The sequence below is a fragment of the Dipodomys merriami genome, unplaced genomic scaffold (genome assembly GCF_024711535.1).
Source record: "Dipodomys merriami isolate MVZ:Mamm:240054 unplaced genomic scaffold, mDipMer1.0.p SCAF_8, whole genome shotgun sequence".
In the NCBI taxonomy this organism is placed as follows: domain Eukaryota; kingdom Metazoa; phylum Chordata; class Mammalia; order Rodentia; family Heteromyidae; genus Dipodomys; species Dipodomys merriami.
The window spans coordinates 27,659,074-27,686,225 of NW_027206401.1; the positions used below are offsets into that span (position 1 = coordinate 27,659,074).

At 35.8% G+C, this 27,152-nt stretch overlaps 1 protein-coding gene and 1 long non-coding RNA gene across 2 annotated transcripts in view; one reads left to right on the top strand and one right to left on the bottom strand.

The window, feature by feature from the left end:
• Positions 1–212: 212 nt before the first annotated feature.
• The window catches only part of LOC138819482 (uncharacterized), a 34,937-nt gene continuing 7,997 nt past the window's right edge, over positions 213–27,152 (top strand). The window contains exons 1-2 of the long non-coding RNA XR_011369458.1: positions 213–348; positions 25,936–26,315. This is a non-coding gene — a long non-coding RNA (uncharacterized lncRNA). The remainder of the gene's footprint in view (positions 349–25,935; positions 26,316–27,152) is intronic.
• Positions 8,409–27,152, bottom strand: part of Rspo3 (R-spondin 3) — an 81,373-nt gene continuing 62,629 nt past the window's right edge. The window contains exon 5 of the mRNA XM_070011006.1: positions 8,409–9,665. Coding sequence (XP_069867107.1) covers positions 9,472–9,665 — 194 coding nt within the window. The 3' untranslated portion in view covers positions 8,409–9,471. The remainder of the gene's footprint in view (positions 9,666–27,152) is intronic.

A 27,152-nucleotide genomic window follows, 5' to 3' on the forward strand; every position in this document is an offset into this window, starting at 1 on the left:
TTTATGTCTTAGCGATACATTGGCCAGTTTATTTATAGAGAGACAGCTCCTTGAAGTGAAGAAACAGTTTACTTTGGGTGTGGGTGAAGCTACCCAGCAGTAGAAAGAATGGGTGTGTCTGGTTTCCTTCGGTGTGTTTCCTATTATTCTTCGTTTCCTTTCATTATGAGAACTTGGTTTTATTCTGTTCTTTTCTTTTTTAATACAGGAAGCTTTTATACAGCTCCCCCTGTGAGAAATAGCTGAGTTCCTGGAGCTGTTATATCCTGCACAGGAAATGAAAGAAGCTGAAGTAGGGTGGCTGATAGACCTTAACACATTTGCTTCCAAGTCTGGCTGCTGTCAAAGGTGAGCTAAGAGTTGCTGGAGCTTTCCTCAAGCACCAGGTTAGAGAGAGCAGTTCGTTGCATGTTGACAGAAGCACCGGCACTTCTCCAAGGAGCCTTAGCAGTGGCCTGTTGAAGGCCACACGGGCAGCACGCATGATTGCACTGATGTAGAAATTTTGTTGGAGGAGGCTTCATGTGCTGAAAGATTGTGTGAACCTTTTATGCATGGTGACAGAGACAACTTTAAGCTGTAAAACCAGAAGAAAGTTCAACCAAATTTTCACTGTCCCCTACTTCTTGACTCCTTCATGGGCATTTTGGAAATACTGGGTAGCATTCTTTTCAATGATTATTTTGTAATGAAAAAAAAAAAAACCAGCATGCTTTTTTCAAAAAGTTATTTTTCCTTACCTCTGCTTTGCTGAGTTCTTGCATGTACTTAGATTTTCACTTAGGAGGCACAGTTCATGGGCAAACAGGCCGGGGGCATCACAAAATAGATGCTGGCTACAGGAGAAGGCTGTTAAAAGTACAAAGGACGTGGGCTGGGAAGATGGCTCAGTGGTAGAGCGCTTGCCTTGCATGCATGAGGCCCTGGGTTCGATTCCCCAGCACCACATAAGCAAAAAGAAAAAAAAAAAACGGAAGTGGCACTGTGGCTCAAGTGGTAGAGCACTAGCCTTGAGGTGAAGAGCTGAGGGACAGCGCCCAGGCCCAGAGTTCAGGCCCCACGACCGGACCCCTCCCCCCCAAAAAAAGTACAAAGGACCATTTTCCCTCCCGACCTGAGTGACATTAGAACCACAATATAGTACTTTATAGTGAGAATAAAGCTGAGCTTTGCAAATGGAACCTGTAGAGAATAATAATTACAATTACTTTTACTGTTTTTTTTTAAGCCCATCTAAGGGCTTGAACTCACATGGTGCTCAGATGCTGTCCCACAGCCTTTTTGCTCAAGGCTAGTGCTGTACCATTTGAGCCACACCTCTATTTCCAGCTTTTTGGTGGTTAATTGGATATAAGAGTTTCATGGACTTTCCTGTCTGGTTTCAAACTGCTATCTTTAGATCTCAGTTTTCCTAGGATTGTAAGCATATGCTACTGTTGTGACATCTGTCTTCCAGGGTTGGCTTTGAACTCAGATCCTCAATGAACCACCAGCACCCTACTATACTTTTAATTATTTTAGTCATTTTAAAGCATGATTGTTCTTCTCATTTTTCAAAAGTGATTTGGAGCGAGAGAACATGAGGGAGAGGGTAACAATGTCTGACATGAATTGTACTCATTTCCTTACTTATGTAACTCTAAACCTTCTGTACATCACCTTCACACACACACACACAAAGAATAGGAAGGGGGGGCGGGGAGAGGATGGGAAGGGATGGGAAGGGTAAACAAAGGAGGAGGCTACAATGCTTGATAAGAAATGTACTCATTATCTTGCCCATGTAATTGTAACCCCTCTGTACAGTATTTTCACAATAAAAAAAAAGAATAGGAAAAGAAAGTGACTTGAGGTGATGGCTGAAGTCTATAATCCCAGCACTTGTAAGTCTGAGGTCAAAGGAGCATGAATTTGAATCTAGTCTGGATTATGTAGGGAGACTCTGTCTGAAGAAAAGCAATTTGGGGAGGAATTTGTTTTCTAAACTGTTCTTAATTAATTTTAACTTAATATTTATGTTTCATGTCATTTAGGTGATATGCTTAGGAAAAACAGCTATGCGCTGCTTTTTCTTTACACTTTTGGTTAACCCTTGGCCTGTGGTTTGCCCTTCTGTCTGTCTGTTGAAATAGTTCTTGAGGTAGAGCTTATTTTATTTTACCATTATTTGAAAGATTGTTGTACTGGCAGACCATGAGCTTGATTTTGTTGGTCAGTCCAGTAATTAAGTCCTGATTATTGTGACAGAGAAGTTGTCTTTCAAATCGATAAACTCCTCTGGCTTCAGATGAATTTATACTTAAATAGTCATGTACATTTTCACACTTCATTCATGATGTATTGGTTTTAGATAGTGCTTTGTCAATTTAGTTTCCATTTATCTTTTATGAAATTGACTGATATTTTGGGGGACAGCCCATGGAAATGGTGGAGGCAGAGAAACTAATGAAGATCCTGAATTTCAAGTTCCTAGGCTTGTAAGAATATCTTTTTATGTGACGAGGGACACGATAATTTTCATTAAAAATTGTATAATCTAGAGGTCTTGGAGCAGTGTGTTCTAAAGATGACTTTCTTTTAATAATACTGTTCTGGATTTGATTGGACTATTTGTACACTCAAATTAAGGTCTATTCTTTTACCTCTTTCACAGGTACATTTCAATGTTCTCAACATCCATTGTGAAGAAGTGGAATTGTTGTTTTACTACCTTATGAATGTTTGTAATTACTTCCTCTCTCTTCCTTCTTTAAAACTCCAACATTTAAAATGAAACTGACCCAAGAACCCTAAAACTTATTTGCATGAATCAGATTCACTCGCCTAAAGTAACTCTACTGTCAAAATCTGTGTCCTGTTTTTGGAATCATAACTTATTCTCACTGCTGGTTTGAATAAAACTAAAATATATTTTGCTGCCATATCTGGTATGTTCCTAAAGTGAGTCACAACATTTTCCCCCCCAATGGGCAAAGGACCAAAAGGAAAAAACCTAGTGATAAATGGGACCTTATATATAGTAACTGCATGGGAACAACCCATTGGATGTTAAAAGCAAAATACTTTTGTTTTTCCAGTTTTTTTTAAGTTTTATGGAATATTGCTTTAAGAACTATTAATGCTATTCTTTGCTTGGTTATACATTAAGGGTAAAGAAATTTACTAAATTATTCATTCCCAATTTAGTCCTACAATTTTTAAATAACAAAATAGATTTATTGTTGTTGTTTATCCCAACTACCTAGCCCAACACCATATGCCAGCAAATGGATAGAATCAAGCTAGGTTAAAAGTTAAAGGCCAGCGTGAATCTTCTGCTGCCATGGATATCTCAGTACTGCATAGTGTGCTGTGCAGCAAGTAGGTAACACATGTTGTCTCTGAGTAGCTCTAACAATGAAAGTGAGGGTCACATTCTTTTTAATAAGTTTTTTTTTTAAAGACAAACTTTGAGATCATCCTGGTTCATGGAGTTGTTACAGAATTTCTTCCTTGGATCTTGGGATCAATGAGGAGTCATGTGTTACCTGTGGCAACCATATTTGGTAGTATTAATATACTCTGTAATGGCTCCAGTTTCAGATTCAAGATTTAGTAGAGTTTATTTCATTCTATTTGTATATCCATAATATTTGCAAGGTGAAAATGTACTTCTAGCACCATCTTTGATGTAGACCCAATGCTAGTAAAGAAAAAAAAAAGCAGAGGGAAAATCTACATTGCTGTATTTTCAAGTCAGTGTTTTCTTCAGGTACTAGTACTGCCATTTTGGGAAGTTGTAGAGAATTTCCTCTGTGACTAAAATCTCCCATCCAGGCCACAGTGTGAGGACTGGAAAAGGAGAAGGAATCTGTTGCAGTATCTAGTAAAAGTTAGCGACAATGATAGCTCCATATTTATTTTGCTGTACAATTTCAAAGCATTTACTATGCATTGGAGATATATATATATATATATGTATATATATATACATATATATATATATATTCAGTTATGGGGCTTGATCTCTGGGCCTGGGAGCTGTCCCTCAGCTCTTCAGCTCAAGGCTAGTGCTCTACCACTTGAGCCATAGCACCACTTCTGGTTTTCTGGTAGTTTATTGGAGATGAGTCTCATGGAGTTTCCTGTCTGGGCTGGCTTTGAACCTCAATCCTCAGATCTCAGCCTCCTGAGTAGCTAGGATTACAGGCGTGAGCCACTGGCTCCTGGCCATTCACCTTCTATTTTATTATACATGTTTAGTTAAAAATTTAATTTAAAAATTCAAGAATGTTGTTTAATTGGTTTTAAGAAATCTAGTGCTTGCTCAAAATGTATTTGTGGTAGAAGTTAGGAATAACTGAAATAATAGCTGAATCTAATAGTAAAAAAGAAAAACAAAAAAACCCTAATCCATCAGTTAAACTCCAATTAACCAGATAATTAGGTAAACTTAGCATCCAATTTAGTTTAAACTATTTTCTAGTCTGTATTAGTTTGCTTTATTTTGAAATGACAATTGATCTTTCAAAAATGATTTCATATCTTGAATCGTCTGCATATCATTTTGGATAATTTTCATTTTATCTAACCAGAATATAGAAGTGTAAGACATCTTGAAAATTGAATTCAGATTATTTTACAGTCATGTCATTTTGTTTTCTGAACTTTCCATGTGAAAGACAGAGAGGCATCATTTGGAGGAAGTTGCCTTGGCAGTTCCAACAGTGATTGCTTGATGTTTCTTTCTGCATCACTGCAATTCTGAATAAGGACTCAGGGAAAGATGATCATGCTGGTATCCCTCTACCCCACCCCTCCACACACTGGAATTGAATGCTCCTCCAGCTCTAAGAGATCACCGAAGTCTTAATCAGACCTGCTGTTCTTTCTTTGGTATGAATATTGTTGTTGTTGTTTCTGCTGGTACAAATTTTTCATTTCTCCTGGATTGAGGTCTCTAAAATTTAATTTCTAAGGTTTCTTCATGAAATACTATTTGTTTCAGAATGTGAGGAAACACTTTGATATTTTGTGTAACAGATCGGTGATCTTGGAAGTGAAAAGGGATATAATGAAGAGGAAGAAACATAGGCTTTGGAGTTGGCCCAGAGCTGATGTAACCTCCAGTCTAAATGGATGCTTATATTGCATGTAATATTTTTGTTTCTTTGTTTTTTTGGGTCCGGTCATGGGGCCTGAACTCTGGACCTGGGTGCTGTCCCTCAGCTTTTCAGCTCAAGGCTAGCACTCTACCACTTTAGCCACAGCGCCACTTCCAGCTTTTTTCTTTTTGCTTATGTGGTGCTGAGGAATCGAACCCAGGGCCTCAGGCATGCAAGGCAAGTGTTCTACCACTGAGCCACCTTCCCAGCCCCTGCATGTAATATTTGGAGCTTCGCTGTGCCTCAGTTTCTTCACTTGTGAAACTAGAATGTAAATAAAGAATATAAGTATGTAGAATAACTTACTCAGAGAGTAATTGGCTAGCCTAAAGGTTAGGTGTTTGTTTAGTTTACTCACTTTCTAAAAATCCTTGGAATAATATAATAATCTACCCACTTAAATGATATGAGTGAAATGCTTAAAATAGGAAAAATCTCTCATTTTGTTATCTGACTACCAGCCCTTTAAAATTATGTTCTTTTAGTGGCAAATAGATTCTTCATAAATCCTGTCATGTTAGATGAATTTATACCCTGTAGCAATTCAGCCTCAGAAAAATGTCTTTCTTCTTTAATTTCACCGGAAATAATCGATCATATTGAGAAATGAACTAGTCAACGCCATTGTTATTAAAATATATCTCTTAAGAGTAAGGCATGTTGGAACATGCTTGTAATCCCTACTGTCAGGGTGTTGTGGCAACAGGATCAAGACTAGCCTTGAATATAGCTAGTCTCTATCTCCAATATTTACGCATGTATACATATATAATCTATGTATATATATTATATATAATGTATGTATATAATCTATGTATATGATCTATATCCCTCAGTTTACATCTATCCATCCCATGGGAAAGATAGTCTCTTTATAGTCACTTATAAAACCATTTGTACATATCCTTAACTAATCTAATTTTGAGAAGACCCAAGGCAAAGTATAAACTGGTTTACCTTTTAGTTATGATTACTTATTTCATTTTCACCATTCTTACATATATATATATTTGTCTCTTGAAATTATTATATAGTATCCTGGCATAGATAGATACCATCACATAACATCAACCAAGAAACACACTTCATTTGTATGTATGAGTTGTGGAATTTGTTCTTTTTATTAATTTTATTATCTACAGAATAGTTTTTATTATGTTAAGTGATGAACTTCTTAATTTTCATTATAACCTTTAGAAAAAGGGAAATGTTCTGGTTTGCATTTTGCATTTGAGATTCTGAGAAACCCTACAACTTGCCCAAGGTTATAGTAGCTACAATCAAGTAGTAGTAGAATCCATGCTTTAACATAATGCCTGTCTAAGTAGATGCAAACCACTCTCTACTTTCCTTCCCATCTTCCTTTGTGAGTATTCATCTCTATTCTTGACACAAGCTGGACGTGTGTGTGTGTGTGTGTGTGTGTGTGTGTGTGTGTGTGTGTATCCCTTCCCTATATTGTTAATATGAAGCACTTAGAATTTAAAGACATTTGAGCAGTGGAATTAATCTGTTTCCGCTGATTTCCACTTTGAAGTGAGCAGAGTTAGGATAACTTCTAATGGACACTGTCATTGTTGAGGTGCCTGAAGTCAGAGAAGTGTCAAGTCTTTCCTGGCCTGGCCCACAGTGAGTCTGCCCCATTCTCTTTATTTTTCTATTTGAAATAAAAGAATGAGACACCAAAAAGTTAAGTAGCATCCAATGGTCATGTACCCAGAACAACAGTCTACGTCCTCTGATGATAGAATAGAGGCTTCCCAGTGGAAAGCAGAATTTGGAGACCGCAGCAAGAACATAGACAAAGCACTGACAGTTTAATGTTGTTTTGCTCCCTCAATTCTGTCTTTGTATCAAGAATTTTCTAGCCATCTGTTGCCATCAACAATGCCTTCTGTGATGAGTACAAGAGCTTTACAAGAAGTTGGTGAAGGAAATTTTTCTCCAAGTTAGGAAGGCTCTTAATTTGAATATTAAGTGATTCCATTTACTTAGGGGTCTATTAACATGACATGAGAATTAGAGTAAAAGCTGATATTATAGCTGTCATTATGTATCTAACCTATAAGGCTTAATATTAGTCATAATTTCTTTTTCCTCTGTATTTATATGTCAATTCATATCAAACATTTAGATTTACCATAAGCCTTCCAGATCACATAATAATATTGTGCCACCATTGTTATGATCCTGGTGTCTGGAACATTTTTTTCAGCATTGCATTTGCAGGTATAGACCTTTCCAATAAGTGTTTGTTGAAAGAACAACAACAATGATAAACATAGAAATATATGCAAAATTAACTAGGATAATCTACTAAACTAGATGATACTAAGACAAAGGTGGTATTGGATACTATGTGAATGTTCTAAAACATGGAGCCTGACATAAATTTGTTTGTTAAAATGTGTTTCTCTTTGGCACCTAAGATTTAGTTGGAGATAGAATTTCTTTATACATCGTGAATAAATCCAGTAGTTGACATATTTATGTTATGTGGATGAGAAAAGAACCACCAGAATAAGAAACAAGCATATCATTTAAAAATTTTATATCTTAGAAGAAGAAAGCTTTGTTAACTCATTAAGCCAAGCAGTCCACATGAGAAATAGAGTTAGTAGAGAAAGGGTGTCCCAAAATAGGTGAGCAGAAGGCAGACTCATTGCAAATCTTCAGAAAGCAGTGATCTTGACAGGGCTGGAGAACACATGGTGGACCAAGCAGCTGTGTATCCTCCTGTTACAGCAGGAAGGCTAAGTTAGGCCATGAGAATCTGTGCTGCACACTCAAAGATGCTTGTTCCTGTGCTGGGCAGGCTGGGTCCTCTGTGAGACCCTGGTGAGGTTTTCATCTAGGGTGACTCCAGTTCCCAAAAGAGATCCACAGACTGAGAAAACATGGAGAAGAAAAGGCTAAATGTTGAAGACAAAGGAAGAACAGACATACAAGAACAGATGCTCATTTTAAGCAATGGATGGGAAGTAGAAAGATCATTCAGGTAGGCCCATACAATCATAACAAGAATTTTGTTGATGAAAATAAGAAACTAAACTGAATGAGTATCCCAGGATAACCCATAAGGTTGTCTCCATTGGTTCAGCTCAAGGTGGATTCAAAGCGCAAATACTGAGCAATGTTATACTATGAATGATATCGTATACAAGTTCTATAACTTAGCAGAATTCATTTTCTCAATTCATGTGTCTCAAAGCATACCGATTTCCACTAAAACAATAAATAAAACAAAGTGAACCAAACTTTAAAAACTATTAACAAATATATTTATTGTGGTGGCTTTCTCCCCTACTAGATAGGCCTTGCTAGAAAATAGTGTCCCTTTTAGTTCTGGGTGGGCCATTAAGCAGGTAATAGAAGTTTTGTCCTCTCCTTCAGAGAGAAAGGAAACACATGACTTTGCAAACATGGTATATTCTCCTCATTCTATTCTTTTCTTTTCTTTTGTTTATTAAAATCAGAGTTTCCTGTAGGAAGTACAATTTTGTTTTTGGAAGAAAGTTACAGGCATGTGTTTTAACAGACTTAGAGATTCCGATGGTTGTACAGGCTGAGCCACATAGTGCTGCCATAGATTGGAGGAGACCCGTTCCAGGTGATCACAACCTTTCACCATTTTGGAAAGCACTACAGTCAACTCTATCTCTGTCATTTCTTCCACAATTTGCCTTCCACCAATCCCATAGAGTATATTGAATTCTTGTACACACATTTGGGTTCCTTGCAGAAAAATACTGGATGAGGACCAAAAAAAAAAAAAAAGTAACCTTAAAATAGTTGCTTCTGTGATGATAACTCTTTGGATTCCAAATGCCAGGCCCTATTTCTGAGCTCTCTCCAGATCCGGACAATGCCACACTGTCCTTGGAACAATGTTTCTCTCTCCTGATCTCTTACTTGTTTTGAAGGGATACTGCAGCTTTGAATTCGCAAAATTTTAGCTTTTGCTTCTTAAAAATGATAGCTTGGAAAAATATTTTTTTATAGGGAAGAGATGTTTTCTTCTCTAGATGTCATCATTATGTGGGTGATCGCTTATAGCTTATTGATAATTATGTACAGAATTTCTTGTCTTTAAAGAATGTCTAGAAGCACATATGAAAGCCATTTGAAAGTATCCTTTCTTTTGAACTTTTGACTCTTTGTTGTTACTATGCTTGTATGAAGAATATAGCAACTATTTGGAAAGTTGTTTAGACAGAGCAGTAACTGATATGTTTTGTCCATTTGTGGTGCTAATGGCTAGAACACCTGTCCTGGGTATCTGGATGAATAGCAGCATTATGAGTCTACAATAATCTGATGGGACCCTCTAGTGCACAGTGCTGACGGATACCGATTTCTGTTGTTTGTCTTGGACTTTTCGTTTCTTCTGCTGCTGTTTGTCTTTGTTTTCTTGTTGTTCTGGGGTTTCTCTGCTAGATTCCAGGCCTTTGTTGTCAGGGATTGCTTCCTTACTATCTTCTTTATTCAATTTTTTTCTTTTTCTCTCTCTTCCTTTCTTCCCTGAAATGAAAGAACAACTCTTTGAAAAATCACATTCAATGATGCTTTACTTGGTTGTCTGCATATCTTTTAAAATGATACAACTTTCTCCTAGGGTGCATATGGCACCCATAGATTCCAGGTATCCACTCCTTACATTACTCATTCAACCACTTTGTGTGAAGTCCATGTGATATTCTCAGGAATCTAAGTCTGATGTGTGTTTGTAATGTATGAAGAAACTAATACATGATAAACATTCCTAGTGAGCTCTATTTCTATAAATATTTAATCTGCTAGTAATTTATGCATTTTAAATGCAAAATTCAATGTTTACTTATGACTTAAAATACTAATGGAATTTTATCTGGCTCATATTTAAGTCATAATTTTGTATTCAAATTTTTCCCACATAGTGTTTACATATGTGCAATCCATTAAGATGTTTACAGGTTATCAAGTAGAAAAGAACTGATTTGCATACAAATATGGAAATCATATTTCATGATGATAGCAGGATAATTGAACTTTACTTTTTTATTTTATATTTTGTGCTGCTCCTGGGGAATGAATTCAGGGCCTAGGCTTTATCCCCGAGCTTTTCTATTCTCAAGGCTCTACTACTTGAGCCACATTTCCACTTGTGACTTTTTTGGTGGTTAATAGGAAGTAAAAGTCTCACGACTTTCCTGACTAGGCTGGCTTCAAACCGACAACCTCAGACCTCAGCTTCCTGAGTAGCTAGGATTATAGGTGTGAATTACCAGCTCCTGAAAACTGAATTCTATTTTAGCACAACTATTTGCTTGCTGAAAATAATTTTCATTGCAGTTTCTCTATATGTAGCATAGTTCAGTATAATTTACTATATCCCTATGGTATAAACTACAAAGGTAAGGGTTTTGTTGGTGGCGGCAGATTGATGGTGATGGTGGTGGTGGTACTGGGGCTTGAACTCAGGGCTTTGCACTTACTGGGCAGGTAATTTACTACTTGAGCAATACCTGTGGCCTTTTTGTCTTTTTTTTAGTAATTATTTTAGATAGGGATCTTGTATTCTTGCTGTTGCACTTCAATTCTACCTGTTTTACCTGAGTAGCTCTCATCACAGGTATGGGCTACTACACCCAGCTTATTGAGATGGTATTTTACCTGGATGGTATTTTACCTGCAGCCCTCCTAATCTCTACCCTTTAAGTTGGTGGCATTTCAGGTATGCCCCACTAAATACAGCTGTTTTAAATCAGTGAAATAACCATTTCATGAATGTGTATTAGATTTCATACAGGCTCTTCACCTTATATTGGTTTTGTGATATAGGCTTAGTTCAGATTTCATACTGTAAGGTAATTTTACAGTTAAAATCAATTAACTATGATGGTTTTGATGTTTTGATATGGAAAACAAATAGTAGGCAACATGGAGTCAGGAAGAAGATCTAAATTTTATTCTGTTGAAATTCTGTTACAGAATTTGAAAGAAAGAGGGAATTTGATTAAGATACATGAGTTGGATACCAAATTGGATATATTGTTTTTCTTTCTAAATATTGAATTAACTAAATATTTTGTTATATAAACTAATTACCTATATAGTTGATACTTTCTGAGGGCACTATTTCAATAACATTCATTCACATATAGCTTCCAAAGAGAAATTACTTATATTCAAATCAGTATCATAGTAAATGGAATATAAGAACCAACTAGGGACCATATCTGAACATAGACCCTATGCTCTGAACCATGAAAAAATTAAAAGTAGTCACTGTCTACAATAAGTCACTTTGGACAAAACATTTTGGAAAAATTATTTTCATGAAGGAACCAAAATATTTTCATATCCTGAAACAGGCTGCAAATATTGAATTTAGTGGTTTGGCTCTTCTTTCCTTGATCTCTGGTTACAGAATCCTAGGGAGTTGAATTATTAATATTGTATACATATCCTAGGCCAATATACTCTCCTTGGATTAATAATTTTATGCCACAACTAACTTTGTCATAAAACTATGTTTATGAAACCGTCCAATTACTTTATGAAAACTTGCCTTGTTGGGCTCAAAACACATCTCCAATGTCAGAACCCTCAAGAACAGTTAACCAAAAATAAGAATTAAGACCAGGGTGGGCAAATATGAAATTATTTGAGCTATCTAGCGATGAATAAAAATATTAGCATTAAATATTTTTTTCTACTGAACTGTTTATCTATTGACTTGTCAGTTCCATGATTCTTTACATTTTAAAGAGTATTTTTCTCAGCCGGGCACCGGTGGCTCACTCCTGTAATCCTAGCTACTCAGGAGGCTGAGATCTGGGGATCGTGGTTCAAAGCAGCCCAGGCAGGAAAGTCCATGAAACTCTTTATCTCCAATAAACCACCAGAAAACCGGAAGTGGTGATGTAGCTCAAGTGGTAGAGTGTTAGCCTTGAGCTGAAGAGCTGAGGAACAGCGCTTAGGCCCAGAGTTCAAGCCTCACGACCAAAAAAAAAAAAAAAAAAAAAAAAGTATTTTTCTCTTGATAACATTCCTATCGACAGAATCATGCTGGGTTTAGTGATTTGAAGAGCAGACTTGAATGTGGTAACTAAAAAAACTGAGGAACAGATTTGCCATCCTGACTATGTAAGTTTAAACTGTTAGGGCTGCACAGACTGGGTTATATAAAAAATTCAGATTTTCATAGAACGTGTGTGTTTTACCAAGGAAGATGGCTGCAAAGACTGGGTTATATAATAGTTCCATTTGGAGGAGCATTTTGGAGGTGTTCAAGTCTAAAAAAAATTGTCAATGAAAATCCTTCCAAAGTTCCATAAAACTTACTGACCCCAAGGAAAATGTTATTTTTATGGAAATCCTCCAGAAGTTCAGTGTTTGACATTGTTCTCTTGATGACTGTCCAACATCCTACAGCTGTGATCTCAAACATAATGTCTCAGAAGCATATGAAATACATTGTCTCTTCCGTGCTCACAGATTGATTTATATGTTTGTTAGCCACTTGTGACAATCTACTCAACTTGCATAGCATTTCTGTTTACTAGAAAAAACTGATACAATTATTTTTTAAACACAGGCAGAGAATTTTTGGAAGTATCGTGAAACTCAGTATTAAAGCTTTATTACCAAGGAATATCTAGTCTGGGCGGTGAGTGGAAAGGGAGGCTTTGGTAAAGTAACAGGAAACTAGCACATTGTACATTGTTGCTGCCCAACCCAGGGCTATTGCACAATAGAAAAGTGGGATTATTATTTTTTTACAGGCCATGTGTTAGTGGTTGGAAAGGCTAACTACCCTTTTGCATAAATAATGTATTTTCCTCTTATCCAAGAAATAAAATAGAAGCACAGAAGAGTGGCTGCGGTCCATTAAAAATCATGTGCAGTTTGGGATACTTTTGTATTTTTTAAAAAAATTACAGTGGACTTCTTTTTCTATTCTTGTGGTGTGGTGACTTTTCACTGATGTGATTAATTGTTATTCTGTGACATTTATTTCTGTATTTCCCTTACAATTCTGCAATCTAAGCATTTCAGTTATGATAATCTGATATGTGTGTGTGTGTGTATGTTTTGCCATTCACTGAATGTGCATGCGCTTATGTGTGCACATGCACAAATGTGCCATAGCTTGGTTCAGGCTTCTGGAACAATGAGCAAAATAAACTCCTATGGTTTTAAATATGTTCAGTCTGGTATTTGGTTTATAGCGATAGTAAATGGAATAGAGCAGTCTTTGCAGAGCTGCCCTATGGTGTAAGATGGAAGAACAGCCTCTTTTAGGCCAGAAAACTACCGTGTTTCAATGATAAACCTGTGGCCAAATACTTTGACCTTTGGGGAGTAGTTGGTATTTCTGATATTTCCAGTAAGAAAGTTTATTACAAGTCAGGTACCAGTGGCTCATCCCTGTAACCCTAGCTGGGGCTGGGATCTGAGGCTCACAGTTCAAAGCCAGATGGGACAGAGAAGTCTGTGGATCTCCAATTAATCACACAGAAAGCTGGATGGAGCTGTGGCTCAAATGTTAGAGCACTAGCTGTGAATGAGAGAAGCTTATGGGTAGTGCTCAATCCCTGATTTCAAGCCTCAGGACCACCAGCACAGAAAGGAAGAAAGAAAGAAAGAAAGAAAGAAAGAAAGAAAGAAAGAAAGAAAGAAAGAAAGAAAGAAAGAAAGAAAGGGAGGAAGGAAGGAAGAAAGGAAGGAAGGAAGGAGGAAGGAAGAAAGAAAGGAAGGAAGGAAAGAAAAGAAAGAGGAAAGAAAGGAAGAAAGAGAAAAAGAAAGGAAGGAAGAGGAAAAGAAAGGAAGGAAGAGAAAAAGAAGAGGAAAGGAAAGAAAGAAAGGAGGAAAGGAAAGAAAGAAGGAAAGGAAAGAAAGGGAAGACAGAAAGAAAGGAAGGAAGGAAGGAAAGAAAAGAAAAGAAAGAGAAAGAAAGAAAGAAAAGAAGGAAGGAAAGGGAGAGAAAGAGAAAGAAAAAGGGAGAAAAAAGGAAAGAGAAAGAAAGAAAGAAAAGGAAAGAAAGATCATTACTATTTGCTAAACTTTGTAAGGATTCAATGAGATATTTGAAGAACATTGAGTACAGTAATTATTTTACACTGACTTATGTCAAACAGAAGACGAATGGAAACAAATATTTAGTCATTACATGATCATAAATTAAGCTCTTTCTCTATGATAAAAATATGCTAAAACCTATCGTTATGAGCAAGACATGGAGATCAAGACAATAATTATTGCCACATATTCTTGCGAAACTAATGACATGCACAAGATCCTTTTGGGAGCATGGGTGGTGGTGGGTAGGGACGCTTTGAACACTCCAGGTGAGATGGTATTTGAGGTGAGCCAGAAGACTGAAAAGTTTGCTACTGAGGGAATTGGTATGTAAATGTCATGAAGGCATGCAAGGACATGGTCACTTGGGGCAATGAAAGTAGACTTCCTCAATATAATCAGAGTCTATAAATAGGACATTACTAAGAGAGGCTGGAAAGATACAGGGGACTCCATTACCATGTTGGGTATTTGGCCTGAGGATCAGTGATACTGAACGTGGTTGGCGAAGGGCGAGTATCAGAACCTGAGATCAGGGTAGAGTTTGGATGTTTTGGTGGACAAGTCTAGATGGGACATTCTCAGCTATGATTTCATTTATGCTTTTTTTTTATTTTAAGAAATTGCTGGAACAAGAATCTATGCAGAAGTTTAGAGTGGGAAAGAGAACAGGAAATTTAAAGAAGGACTACAATGGTTTCGAAAGAAGAAGGATAAAACCAGAAGAAAAGAAAAAGTAACAGAAGGGGTGAATATGAGTAAAGCATATTATATTCCTTGTGGGAAGTCACAATAAAACCCCTTTCCTTTTTACAATTAATATACACTAATTAAAAGGAAAACATCTAACAAAGAACTTATAAAGAAAATACAATTATGGATGGCATTTGTATTAATCCTTAGTTTTGGGAAGAACAACTAAAATTCTGTATACACAAACCTACATATTATTTAAGGCTTGGCTGAAGCTAGTATCACCTAACTAAATGGATAACTGACATTTTTGGAACTGTAAGATTATTTTCTATGAATGCAAACATAAACTTCTATGAACAAGGTTCCAAGCATGAATGACTTTTTAAAATGCAGATTCTGTGGTCTTTCTTCTGGAGACAATGATTCATTAGTTTTGATGAGGATCCCAGGGAGCTGTAGTTAATCAGTTTACCCGGTTTGTTTTGATGTGCAGCCACATTCAAGAAATACATCTGTAGAGCAGTAGAGTACCCTGTTTTGTGGACATTCATTTGATTTATTTTTCCTAATGGTTATCAAATATGTTTCTAATTTACTATTCCTACTAATTTTTAAGGAAAGTTTTCTCATTAGATAAATTTAGAATAGGCACACAGATATGAAACTAAAATTAGTTGCAGATTGTCTTTTGAAAACCAGTTGAAATACAACTATGGAGAAGCCTAAATGTAAAAATAACAGAAGAAAATGGTCTTGAAATATCTTTTTTTGTTATATATTATATATTTAATTTCCAAGAGAAAATACAAGCCTTAGAATAGGTTTGGCTTTTTATGGGGGGTTGGTAAATTAATTACTAATTAACTCTCTCCAAATAGTTGTACAAAGGGGTTTCAGTGGAACATACCTATCAATATGTACAAGGCATCTTGATCGGTGTCACCCTGTTCTTCATTCTCCCCCCTCCAGATGATCCTTAACCATCTTCAAACCATTTAGTTTCATTTTAATGTATATACATTGAACATCACAACAGTATTCGCTCTCTACTCCTCTCTCTATTAATTTACCAACCACTTCCCTTAGTCCCCACCCACCTTAGACAGGACATGTTTCAGTTTCTTGATATCCATTTTGTTAAAAGGTTACAATGGAATTTGGGCATGCTTTATGATTTTTTTTTTGCGGAGGGGGGGGAGGGTCTGGTCGTGGAGTCTGAACTCTGGGCCTGGACGCTGTCCCTCAGCTCTTCAGCTCAAGGCTAGCGCTCTACCACTTGAGCCACAGCGCCACTTCCGGCTTTTTTCTTTTTGCTTATGTGGTGCTGAGGAATCGAACCCAGGGCCTCAGGCATGCAAGGCAAGTGCTCTACCACTGAGCCGCCTTCCCAGCCCGCTTTATGATTTCTTTAGAATCATGTTGAATTAATTATTTCTCTAGAACTTACTCATTGAGAATCACTTAAACATAAATACAGGTATCAGTAATTGTACTGAAACTTAGAAATAGTTGATTCCTCTCTTTAAAAGAGCTTCTTTGTGTAGTTTATATAATTGCCACTAAGGGGAGCCATTGAGCTTTCAGTGGTTCCATTTCCCATGACGAACTAGGTTGTAAGTTTTCTCCCAGAGCTAAAATGTATCATATTGCACATTGAAAACAGCATGGCATTAACTCATGGCTATAATCAATTAAATAAATCATGCAGTTAAGATGTAAAGTTCAGTATCAAGTCTTTTCTCTGTTGTAAAAAGGCTTTTAATTGGAAACCCATGGCTTTATATGTTCTAAAAAACCTGAACATGGTGTAAAAAAGGGGTTAATCTAGTGATTTTAAATTCTAGAGTTGGATTTGGTTTTTATGTATAGAGGATAAGAATTCCAACTTTTGTTCTCTTCAATTAATGGGTCATTGGAGAAAAGTTGTAAAGGAGGGGAATTGTTACAGTACAACATTTTTATATATATATAGCAATTATGATCTGTTATGTAGATACATATTTAAAGGCCTTTGAACTGTGAGCTGTATAAACACAGGACAGCCTGACCCAGTGGGGAACAACACAGCTGAAAGTCATCAAGGCCAAGTTTCCTTCTACTATATTATTACCAAGTAGAATTGACTTGAGACATGGTTTCAAGCCTCTTGCCCTTTTGTTTGTTTGTTTGAATAGAGTAGATGCACTTATTTCATTTGCTATAATTTAAATGAATACAGTCAAATCACAGATGTGTTCTTTTTGATAAGAAGACACATTTTTCGAAACTAAAATTTAAGGTTATCTGACTTACCTGAATTATTCGGCCAGTTTTTACATGAATATATTGTTGCTTTTGTACTTAATTCCCAAGATGCCTCTCATCAATTAGTCAAAAATAAATTAATCATTCCGCCTATTGACATACTCTATGACATACTGTTAGTTTGGGATATTGCATTGAGTGCCTTCCCCCTCACCCCCAACCTTTTCTTTTTTTCCAAAGAAGGTTTGATCATCAATATATATTAAGATTAAAATAGCATTTTTGTCACCAATTGAAAAGAAAAGCTAATTTAAGAGGGGCCATCTGTTGGTACCATGTTCATTTGGGAATTCAGAAACAGGAAGATTCTGATTGCAAGATGCATGTCAACTCAAGGATGTGAAATCAGATAAAGCCAAAGCTGCTTTTATATGTTTTCCAGGCAGGGTCTCTACTACTTGAGCAACACTTCTAGCCTTTTATTGCTTTAGTTCTTTTTCAGATAAAGTGTTGTAATTTTGCTAGGCTGGGTCTGGCCTGTGAGCCTCCCACACAAACCTCCATGAATCCTGGAATCATAGGCATGTACCATCACAGTTGGTCCCAACCCAAGCTTCTTTACTTGGTACTCAGTGTTCTTTCTTTCCTCTGTGACCCTTGCTTCCTTGCCCTCTTTCTGATCGTTTCCTGGTCAACCCTGAATTTTCCTACCATAATGTTAGCTGATCCCATATATCTGATGTATTTCTCTAGAGTGCAGTTTCTAGGATCCTTTTGCCCATTCTAAGACTTAGTGCTTATTTCTCTGTCTGTACCCTCCTTTCAAGGAAATCTCAATCTTCTAACCTCTTCCTAGTCTATGTTATCAATATTTCTCCTCTTTGTGTCCTCAGCTTCTTATTTTAATACTCAAGATGAAGATGACCCTGGTAGTCTGTCTTTTTTTTAAAAACAGCAAATAATGATCACTGAAATGCAACATATACTTCTGTATGCCAGGAATACTTCTATGAAGCTTATTCCGAACATCTATTTTGCAGTTGAGGAAAATCAATGCTCTGAATCATGGCCCCCTTCCTGCTCTTATGGTCTGTGAATGCAAACAGGCCACTATGAGACCTAGGAGGCTTGTTTTAGTTCTCATTCGAAGTTACAGAATACAGAAAGTGAGCAAGGACATTGCCCAGGTAGGATCTCTTATTTATTTATTTTTTTAAACAGAGGAATTTTATAAAAATTAAACATGTTATAAAAATAATATTTATTCAACCTCTTGAGATTTGAAATTCCTGGGCAGTGATTTTCTAATGATTCCAACAGAATTTTGGAATAGATTTTTTTTCCTGTTAGCATCATCACTGTTACCTACCATATGTCTATAAGGCTCAGTTTTGGTATTTCTGCTCCTTCAACATAGAGAGGCACAAAGTAAGTATAATTACTTACTGGTAATTATTACTGATAATTAATTACTTACTGGTTTTCTAAGACTCTCAGTGGAAACATGAGAATATAGGTGGTACTGTACTATATATGGATTCATATCCAGACATGTATATGTCTGTTAGTATATAATTATCAATATAAAAAGTACCAGATAGGTTTATATTTTGTTATAAGTAATTTTAAAACAGAGAAAATCACTTGGATTTTTATTTTTAAAATTCCCACTGAGTTTCGAGTACTATCTCAGTGTAAATAATTTCATCTTCTAGCAAATACCATAAATAGCAATAATTTCATTTTTTAAAACCTGTGTTTACATAGTCTTTCTATGTGCAATGCTTTTATTTAAACAGATTTCTCCTTTTGTATAATTAATTTTGTTAGCTATTCAGGATTCAAAATCTGAAATTTTGAATTTTGGTTCTGTGTCCTGAAAAAGTTCCTGTGACTTTTGTACTAAGATAACTCTATCACGCTCATTGCTTCTGTACAGAATTGAAGCCTGGAATTCTTGCCAGCACATAAGAGAGACATTAGCTAGAGTTCAAAAGGAACTTTTTAAAGATATTGGATCTTGCATAGTAGGATGTCTTCCTGTTGCAAATCATCAGTATCAAAAGAACAATTAAGTACAGACTGGGAAAGATATCCAAAGATATTTTTAACTAGCAGCAATATTTACAATACATGCATGTAAAAGTGAAATGTATTTTGCTGTATAGGATTTTGAATAACAAAGGATATGACAAGTCCATGAAAGATAATATTTTAAAGTTAGTATTCTTCTTTATAAGGGCTTATTTCTTTTGGTTAGAGATTCAATTGAAATAAGTAATTTCAGTGTTTCTTTTTTTTTAATGTAAAAGCTCTTAACTTTGAAATCTTATCCACTACATTAGGGTAGATCACAAAATTCTTGGACACGGACTCAAACACATTGCATGTTGAAAATTTCTTGATCTAAGCATGTTTACATGACGCATTTTGAATTAGACTATTGGTCTTAGGCAATTGTATATATTGGATAATTATCTAAATTTATTCTGATTTTCACTTGATGTCAAAGAGTATTTGAATCTAGTCAGATTTTACTCATTCTGTGTGCCATGAAATTCATGATTAATTCATGAAATGAATTTTATCATTCCCTAAAGATCTTTCAGAGAACATGTTGTTCATTTCATATACTATTTGTAAACTATTACAAGAACATTTTTTGTTTGTATTTTAATTATCTTTGGAAGTTTAGATGGAGTAGCTCAGCTCTAACATTTCAAAGATCATGAAAACCATGCTTGGTAACATTGTCACATTTCTATGCACATTTCAGTTTGGATCTGACCTTCACAAAACATTAATAACTGTCTCCAAAATGAATTGATGTGTTTGTTCTTTGTGTGTGTGTGTGTGTGTGTGTGTGTGTGTGTGTGTGTGTGTGTGTGTGTGTGTGTGTGTGTGTGTGTGTGTGTGTGTGTGTGTGTGTGTGTGTGTGTGTGTGTGTGCCATTCCTAGGGGTTGAACTCAGGCCTAGGTGTTATCCCTGGGCTTCTTTTGCTCAAGGCTGGCACTCTACCACTTGAGCTACAGCACCACTTACAGCTTTTTTTGTTTGCTGGAGACAAGAATCTCAGGGACTTTCCTGTCTCAGCTGGCTTTAAACTGCAATCCTCAGCTCTCAGCCTCCTGAATTAGCTAGGATCATAGACATGAGCCACTGGTGCCTAGTTTGTTCATCTCTTCTAACATGTACTCTACAAAGTTTCCCTTCTTACTTCCCACCTGCTGCTTATTCCTTATATCTCTGTGCCAAATACAGTTGGCCCTCAGTATTTGGGAGGGATTGGACATAGGAACCAAATCTGTAACTGCTTCAGTCCTTAATATAAAATGATGTAGAATTTCTGGGTAACCTATGCACGTCTCCCTTATACTTTTAATCATTTCAGAATAACTGATATTTCTTTAAGTATATGTCACATAAATAGTTGTTTCCCACTGTTGTTTAAGCAATAATGACAAGAAAATTAGTACATGTTCAATGAAGACTTAATTTTTCCCCCAAATATTTTCAATCTGACATTAGCTGAATTCCTGGTTATAGAACCGTGGATTAGACAGATGACAACATATTTTTCACTTTAGAAAATTCAGAAATTTAAATTTAATGAAAAAACTGTGAAGCAACCTCTTTGGAGATTACTACCCCACAGATAGCTTCACTTATGTATTCTCCTACAAAATCATTTACAGCCAGAACACACATCTTTCAGAGCACATATCCAGTGGTTGGCTCTACCAATTCCTTTTCAAAATGTTTCATTCAACATAATAATTTACTGTTTTGTGCCAATCTAAAATGAATGTTGCTAGTCAACAGTTAAGTTAAAAGTCATGCCTGTAATAAAGATTACTTTGAAGATAAAATTTTCAAAAGAATTTTTCTTTGGGAGTTATATCTTCTTGCTCTAAATCTTTCAGTTGACTGTTCTGCTTTTCTAGCTCCAGAAACACTTATTAAAGTAACACAACTTTTAAAGTTTAAATTGATTGGTTTCTCTAATTCATTTAGCTCAGAAATTCAAAAACAACAGTTACATGTATATTTGATTTTGAAGCTTCCTAATATGTATTGAGGTTTCCTGTCTTTACATATTCCTATTATAAAGGAACATATTGAGAGTTTTCATGTTTAGAACAAAAAATGGCACTTGATATTTCCAAGTTTCCCTTAGGTATGTAGTCTCACGGTTCATACTTTCATGCTTGAAATAGATGTTCTAGAATGGCTTTGTGATAAATAGCCACCAAAAGCTTTTTTCTTTTCTTTCTTTCTTCCTTTTTTTTTGGTTGTTGTTTTTTGGAAGAGAATCACTAAGCCAAGACCGTTGTCTTCATCTTTGATGAAATATAGCTTTCCAATTAGCAGGAAAGGTCTTCATTTCAAAAGGCTGAACAGAATGCTACTAGAAAATTCATCCCAGCTGGGTAAATTGAAGAATTGAAAGAATTCCAATGAAAGAATATTCACTGGGCATTTATCACTTGATTTTCATTTGGATAAATTTCCACTAGCTCCAAGAATTTGTCTTAGAGTTTTGTTCTTCTGAGACAAAACCAAAAAGTGTTGATAGCCATGTTTGACTCTGCTGTACTTCTTTATCCAAATTGCTTCCTCTGCTCTGTTGGATTGACAGGAGGGGATGGCCTTATACTTGCTGACATGTTTACAGATTGATTGTACTAGAAATCTTCATACTATTCTACTGTTTCACCAGTTTTTGGACTAGTAGACTCTTCTATTTCTCATTCTATCACAGCCTGTCTCTCATTGAAATGTTTTACTGTCCTATAAAAAAAATATCACTCTAACCCAGAGTTGTATCGCAGAAGAAAAAGAAGCTATACATTCTCTTTTCAAATATACCATTCTGTGATATTTCAGCTAGATATTATATACTTTTATAGTTGTCACTTGTAATGTTTTCAGCTATTTATTGACTCCATAAAGCTAATTTTTAAATTGTACTTTCAAATACATTCTTAAGTGATTTTATTTCATCCATTTTGTTCCTTTCTCATTACTGTATACCATTTCAAATTGTTGATATAACTAGTTAGAAAAACACAAATGAACTGGGTTTATAGTTCAGTGGGACAGCACATGTTTAAGACCCTGGGTTTAATCTCAATCACTACAAATGTTTTTTTAAAAAGCCAAGACATAAAAAAACCTCATTCTGACTTTACTGTGTTAAACTTGTGATAAATTAATTTTATCCCTAATGGAAATGAGATAATAAGGAGCATATTTTTCCTACTACAGGTAGAAGGTTGTATCTATCAGTTTTTTCCTATTTGATGATCTAGGGCAAGCATGTGTTTTTAATTGGAAGCACTTTCTATATGCATTTTCACAACAAGCAAGAAGCTCCTTGTAATCAATAGTAGTTGTATTTATTTGAGTAGAACACAAGTGATTCAATGTCTTGACAATATTTCAGCACTTGAGCATTTGACTTAGACATATATTCCCTATAATTAAGCTAGATTAGATTTTACTGTATCTAATTTACAGCTTTCCACTGTCCCTTGTCTGTTACTGTAGTAGGTGTGTTAGGGTAGGGAAGGATTGGAAGATTAGATACACGTGCAAGAAATATATAAACGTATGTACATTTATGCATGTATATTAGAATATATATCTATGTACATCTTTATTTATAGGTCCTTCCCACCACAGATGGGGGAAGTTGTAATTTTTTGGGTGGATTTTAAAATAAGAATTCCAAGACAGCTGGTTTTTCTATTTAAATTTTAATAATTCTTAAAGGAGATATTTACTCTTTAAGATTTTTTTCAAGCCCTTGAAGCTTTAAATTAAGAGATATGTCTAGGTTTTATGACTCTTTTAACTTTTTCTAGTAAGTACATCTTCAATTTATTTAATTAGAATGTACTTTCCCTACCACTTTCTAAACAAACTGTCAATATATTGTGAAAATTGAGCAGTATTTGCCAAGGATAAATAAACATCTAGCTAATGTAACAAAATCAAGAATTACTTCCATTCCTCAGACACTCAGTCTTTTATATTTATTTATTTCTTTGTTTATGCCAGTCCTGAACTTGAACTCAGGGCCTGGGCACTGTCCCTATGCTTTTCTTGCTCAAAGCCAGCAGTTAACCACTTGACTCATACCTCCACTTCTGGTTTTTTATTTTTGATTGTTAATTGCAGATTACAGTCTCACAGATTTTCCTTTCCCATATTAACTTTGAACTACTATCCTCAGATCTCGGCTCCTTAAGTAGTTAGGATGACAGACAAGAGCCACCAATGCCCAGAGATCCTCAGCCTTTTATCTGTGGTCTCTATCTCCCAAGGGCAGTATTATCATTAGTAACTCAGTATCCTACCCTTTCTTTATTAGACTGGTATATTTTCTCCTTTCTTTGTTAGACTGGTATATTTGTGTTCTCTTTGTATCATAAATCATAGCTACTGGATTTTGATGTATTCTTTTGCTTTGTGGTGGGTTAAGGTGATACTGTTTTGTTTTTATTTTTTATAATATTAGGATTAATCAGTGTTGTAACAACTGTAAACATGATAACATTAATTTTGATTCGCTTGTTCAAATGCTGCAAAGGTAAACATGATTCAAGATATTTGGGACTAGGGTGCAATAGGTAGTACTGGGAACTTTGTGATCCATTCACATAGTTTTGTGCACAAAGTGAAGCAGATGAAGTACATATTCCTAGTTCCTTGGTAAATACTGCTCCAAGAAAGAAATGGGGCAATTTCACTTTTTTGTTGTTTTGTTTTGTCATGAGCCTTCACATAATAGCTACTCAATAGGTAACTTATTGACTGTGTTAGAGGAAAAAGATAAATAATATTCCTTGATTTCACAGCCATAACTCTGTTTGAGAGAGAGCTGTGGAAGAACAGGTACGCAGATAGATGCTTGTGGAATTAGTCCTCCTCTAGGCAAGCCTGTTATGCTTACCCACAGTTCGTTTTAATAAGCCTCATTTTGCTATGGAGTCCTCAGCATTACAGTTCTTTTACTGGCTTCCAGTAGCTTCCTTCTTCCCTGCTCCCTGCCCCTGACATCATAGTTCCAATGGAAATCATTTTGACCTGTCAAGCTCTCATAAATTAAGAACAAATCAATGCTGAACAACAATGATGACGGAGAGTAGCTCTAAGAAAAGGTTATAAAGAACACCTAGATGATAGGACAAAGGGAGAACTAATTGAGACCCTAGTCATATACAGAGGTCAAAGGAAGCTATTCATAGAAGTGGTGGACACAGGCTTAATAGCTATGGTCACATGATCATCTAAAATAATCTTCTATGACATGAACTACAAGCAGAGGAAACAAGAGACATTCTTTAGTTGCCATCGTTGCTACTTTTGTTTTCCTTTTGTCTTGTTTGTTAGTTTGTATGTATTTGGGAGGGTAAGGTGGAACACAGGTGAACAACGGTGTTACTCACTAGACACTATGTGGAAATTGAGCTGTCTTATGGGTGGGATGGGAGGGAAAGACTGTGGAAGGAGAGACATGGTTCTAAAAGAATTGAATTCACTACTCATTACCTGATTCCTGTAACTGTAACCCCTCTGTATAACAACTATACAAAAACCATTTCTAGAAAAAGAAGAAAAACACTACAAAAAACTAGACACTATGTTGAAAACGAACTATACATCTTGGGGAAGAGGAAGAGGGGGGTCAGGAGAGGGAAAAACAACAGGGGGAAAATGAGGAAAGCAGTGACACGGTTCAAAAAGAAATGTACTCATTACCTGACTTAAAAAACTCAAACCCGTCTGTACATCACCTTTACAATAAAGACTATTATTATTATTTTTTAAAAATGAAGACTTATATTAGCCATATTACAACAGAGGTGACAGGGGATTCTATTGTTTCCTATTCTGAAAAGAAAATTAAAGGTGAGAGAATTTTTAAGGATTTGAAGGCTCTGAAGATTGCTTGAGTCTGCGAGTGTAACTCCTACTCCACACATCCCAGCCCAAAGCTGGGAAACAGTGGTCTAATAAAATGTTTTTGCCCTTAGAGAAAAAGTTGGTCAGGAAGAAAAACAGCAAAATGCAGGAGGAAAGGAAGTAATTTTAGATGACTGCGAATAGTTGAAAGATTCAGAAAGAACTTTCCCTTTCTTAAACTGTCTTCCATAACAGGCATAAATGATACTTTATCTGGTGGGGTTGGGAATGCAGTCTTCTTTTAAACACATGACATATCCTGCTCATCTTGCCCAATCTTGGGGCTTTTGTATGCTCTTTTGAAGTGGCCTGACATTAGTTCCGAAGTCTCACTCTCCCTTGAGTTTTGAATGACTGTGGCTTTTGTTGTAATCCATTGAATTTTGCTTTTAGTGGAATGCCACCAATATTCATTGGTAATATGATGAAACTTCCTCTTAAAAGGGTGTAACAAGGGCAGTGGATGGCATGTGTAATGCCACAGCTAATAAGGAGAGAAAGTCTTGGGAAAGAATTAAGTATGTGAGCCCACAATGAAGGAAAAACATGACCATTCCTGAAGGGATTAAATCTTTTTACTCAGTTTCCCAAAATGAATATTCATTGTTTCACAGAAATACTTGAGATCAAATAATAATGCTGAAAATGAGAAAGACAGAAGAAATAGAAAAATCAATAAAGTTTTTTTTTTTAAATAGTCATTGTTTTTGTGTGAACAGCCTCCCTGTGGGTTTTAAGATTTTTGTAAGGTAGAAAATGGAATCTTAATCAGTGGCTATGTCTAAACCCTTCTTTTTTTTTTTTTTTTTTTGCTAGAGAAGTAAAATGTGGTGTTCAAGAGGATACTAAAATATTATGAAGTAAAAACGTTGAAGAAAAGCAAGAAGTCAGACTCTCTGGCTTATTCTTTTGCTGTGCTGGGTTGAAGGAAAGCAGGAAGACTCTTTTCTTCCCCATACACCTTGGTCACCCTTCATCAACACAGTTTTTAGAAGCTACTGCAGTTGTGAGGACATAAGCACCATATGTTTCCTAAGCAGCTTTTGCTGAGCATGAACAGGTCTGGGTTGTGGGTATGTGAATCTGTTTTTTAACAAACTAACAACAATATCAACTGAACTCTAAATATCCAGCAGGTATTTCAGACATTAGCAAATGATCTCATGTAGCATATGCACAACTGATTGCTATGATTGGTAAGTACTTACAATCTTTATGCCTGTTAAACTATCTGACATTTTATTTATTGCTATGTTTATATATTTTAATATCCATATTCATTAAGTATTGAAAATCACCCCCTACATACATCCTTCAAGGTACATTTCAGAGGTTGATTATGCATGAAGCCTTTGCTGATAAAGTAGATAAAGTAGAGCTAATTTTTATCTTGGACTTTGGAGTCAGAAAGATCTTAGTCTGAATTTTTTTTTCCAAACCATTCAATCATTGTCTAACCTTGGGGGATATTGCTTTAACTCCAGCCTTCATTCCTTAAAGTATATACTTGAAAAAAAACCCAGAGACATTAAGCTTTCAAAATCTAAATTAGGTACCAGGAGATGTGCATTTTAAACTTAGCTATTATTAATCAGCAATGTGACCTTGAATAAAGCACTTTCAGTACTTTATAAATGGTCACCTGATTTTTAAAGTACAGCTGGTTAATGTGGTTTATCCCTGACATGCTCACTATTTGAGCTAGGTGTGGGGAACAAATGATACATAAGTACTAGCAAATGGATCTAAATTATAAAACTAAAATATCTAGATTAGTATTTAATAATAATGGTCTCTGTGGAGCTACAAAAACAAAGCTTCTAGAATCATCACCTTGGAATATACATCAATCTTAACTGAAGACTTATTAAATCTCATCTGCATCTAAATTCTTCAAGACTTTTGGTGAAAGTTATCAACCTGCTCAAGTGCACATACCTCAGTACAATTATGAACATTTTTCTTTTTGCCTCTTTATTAAGTATGTAATCATTCCTCATCCTCATTTAGTTCAGGCATCTCTAGATGAACCA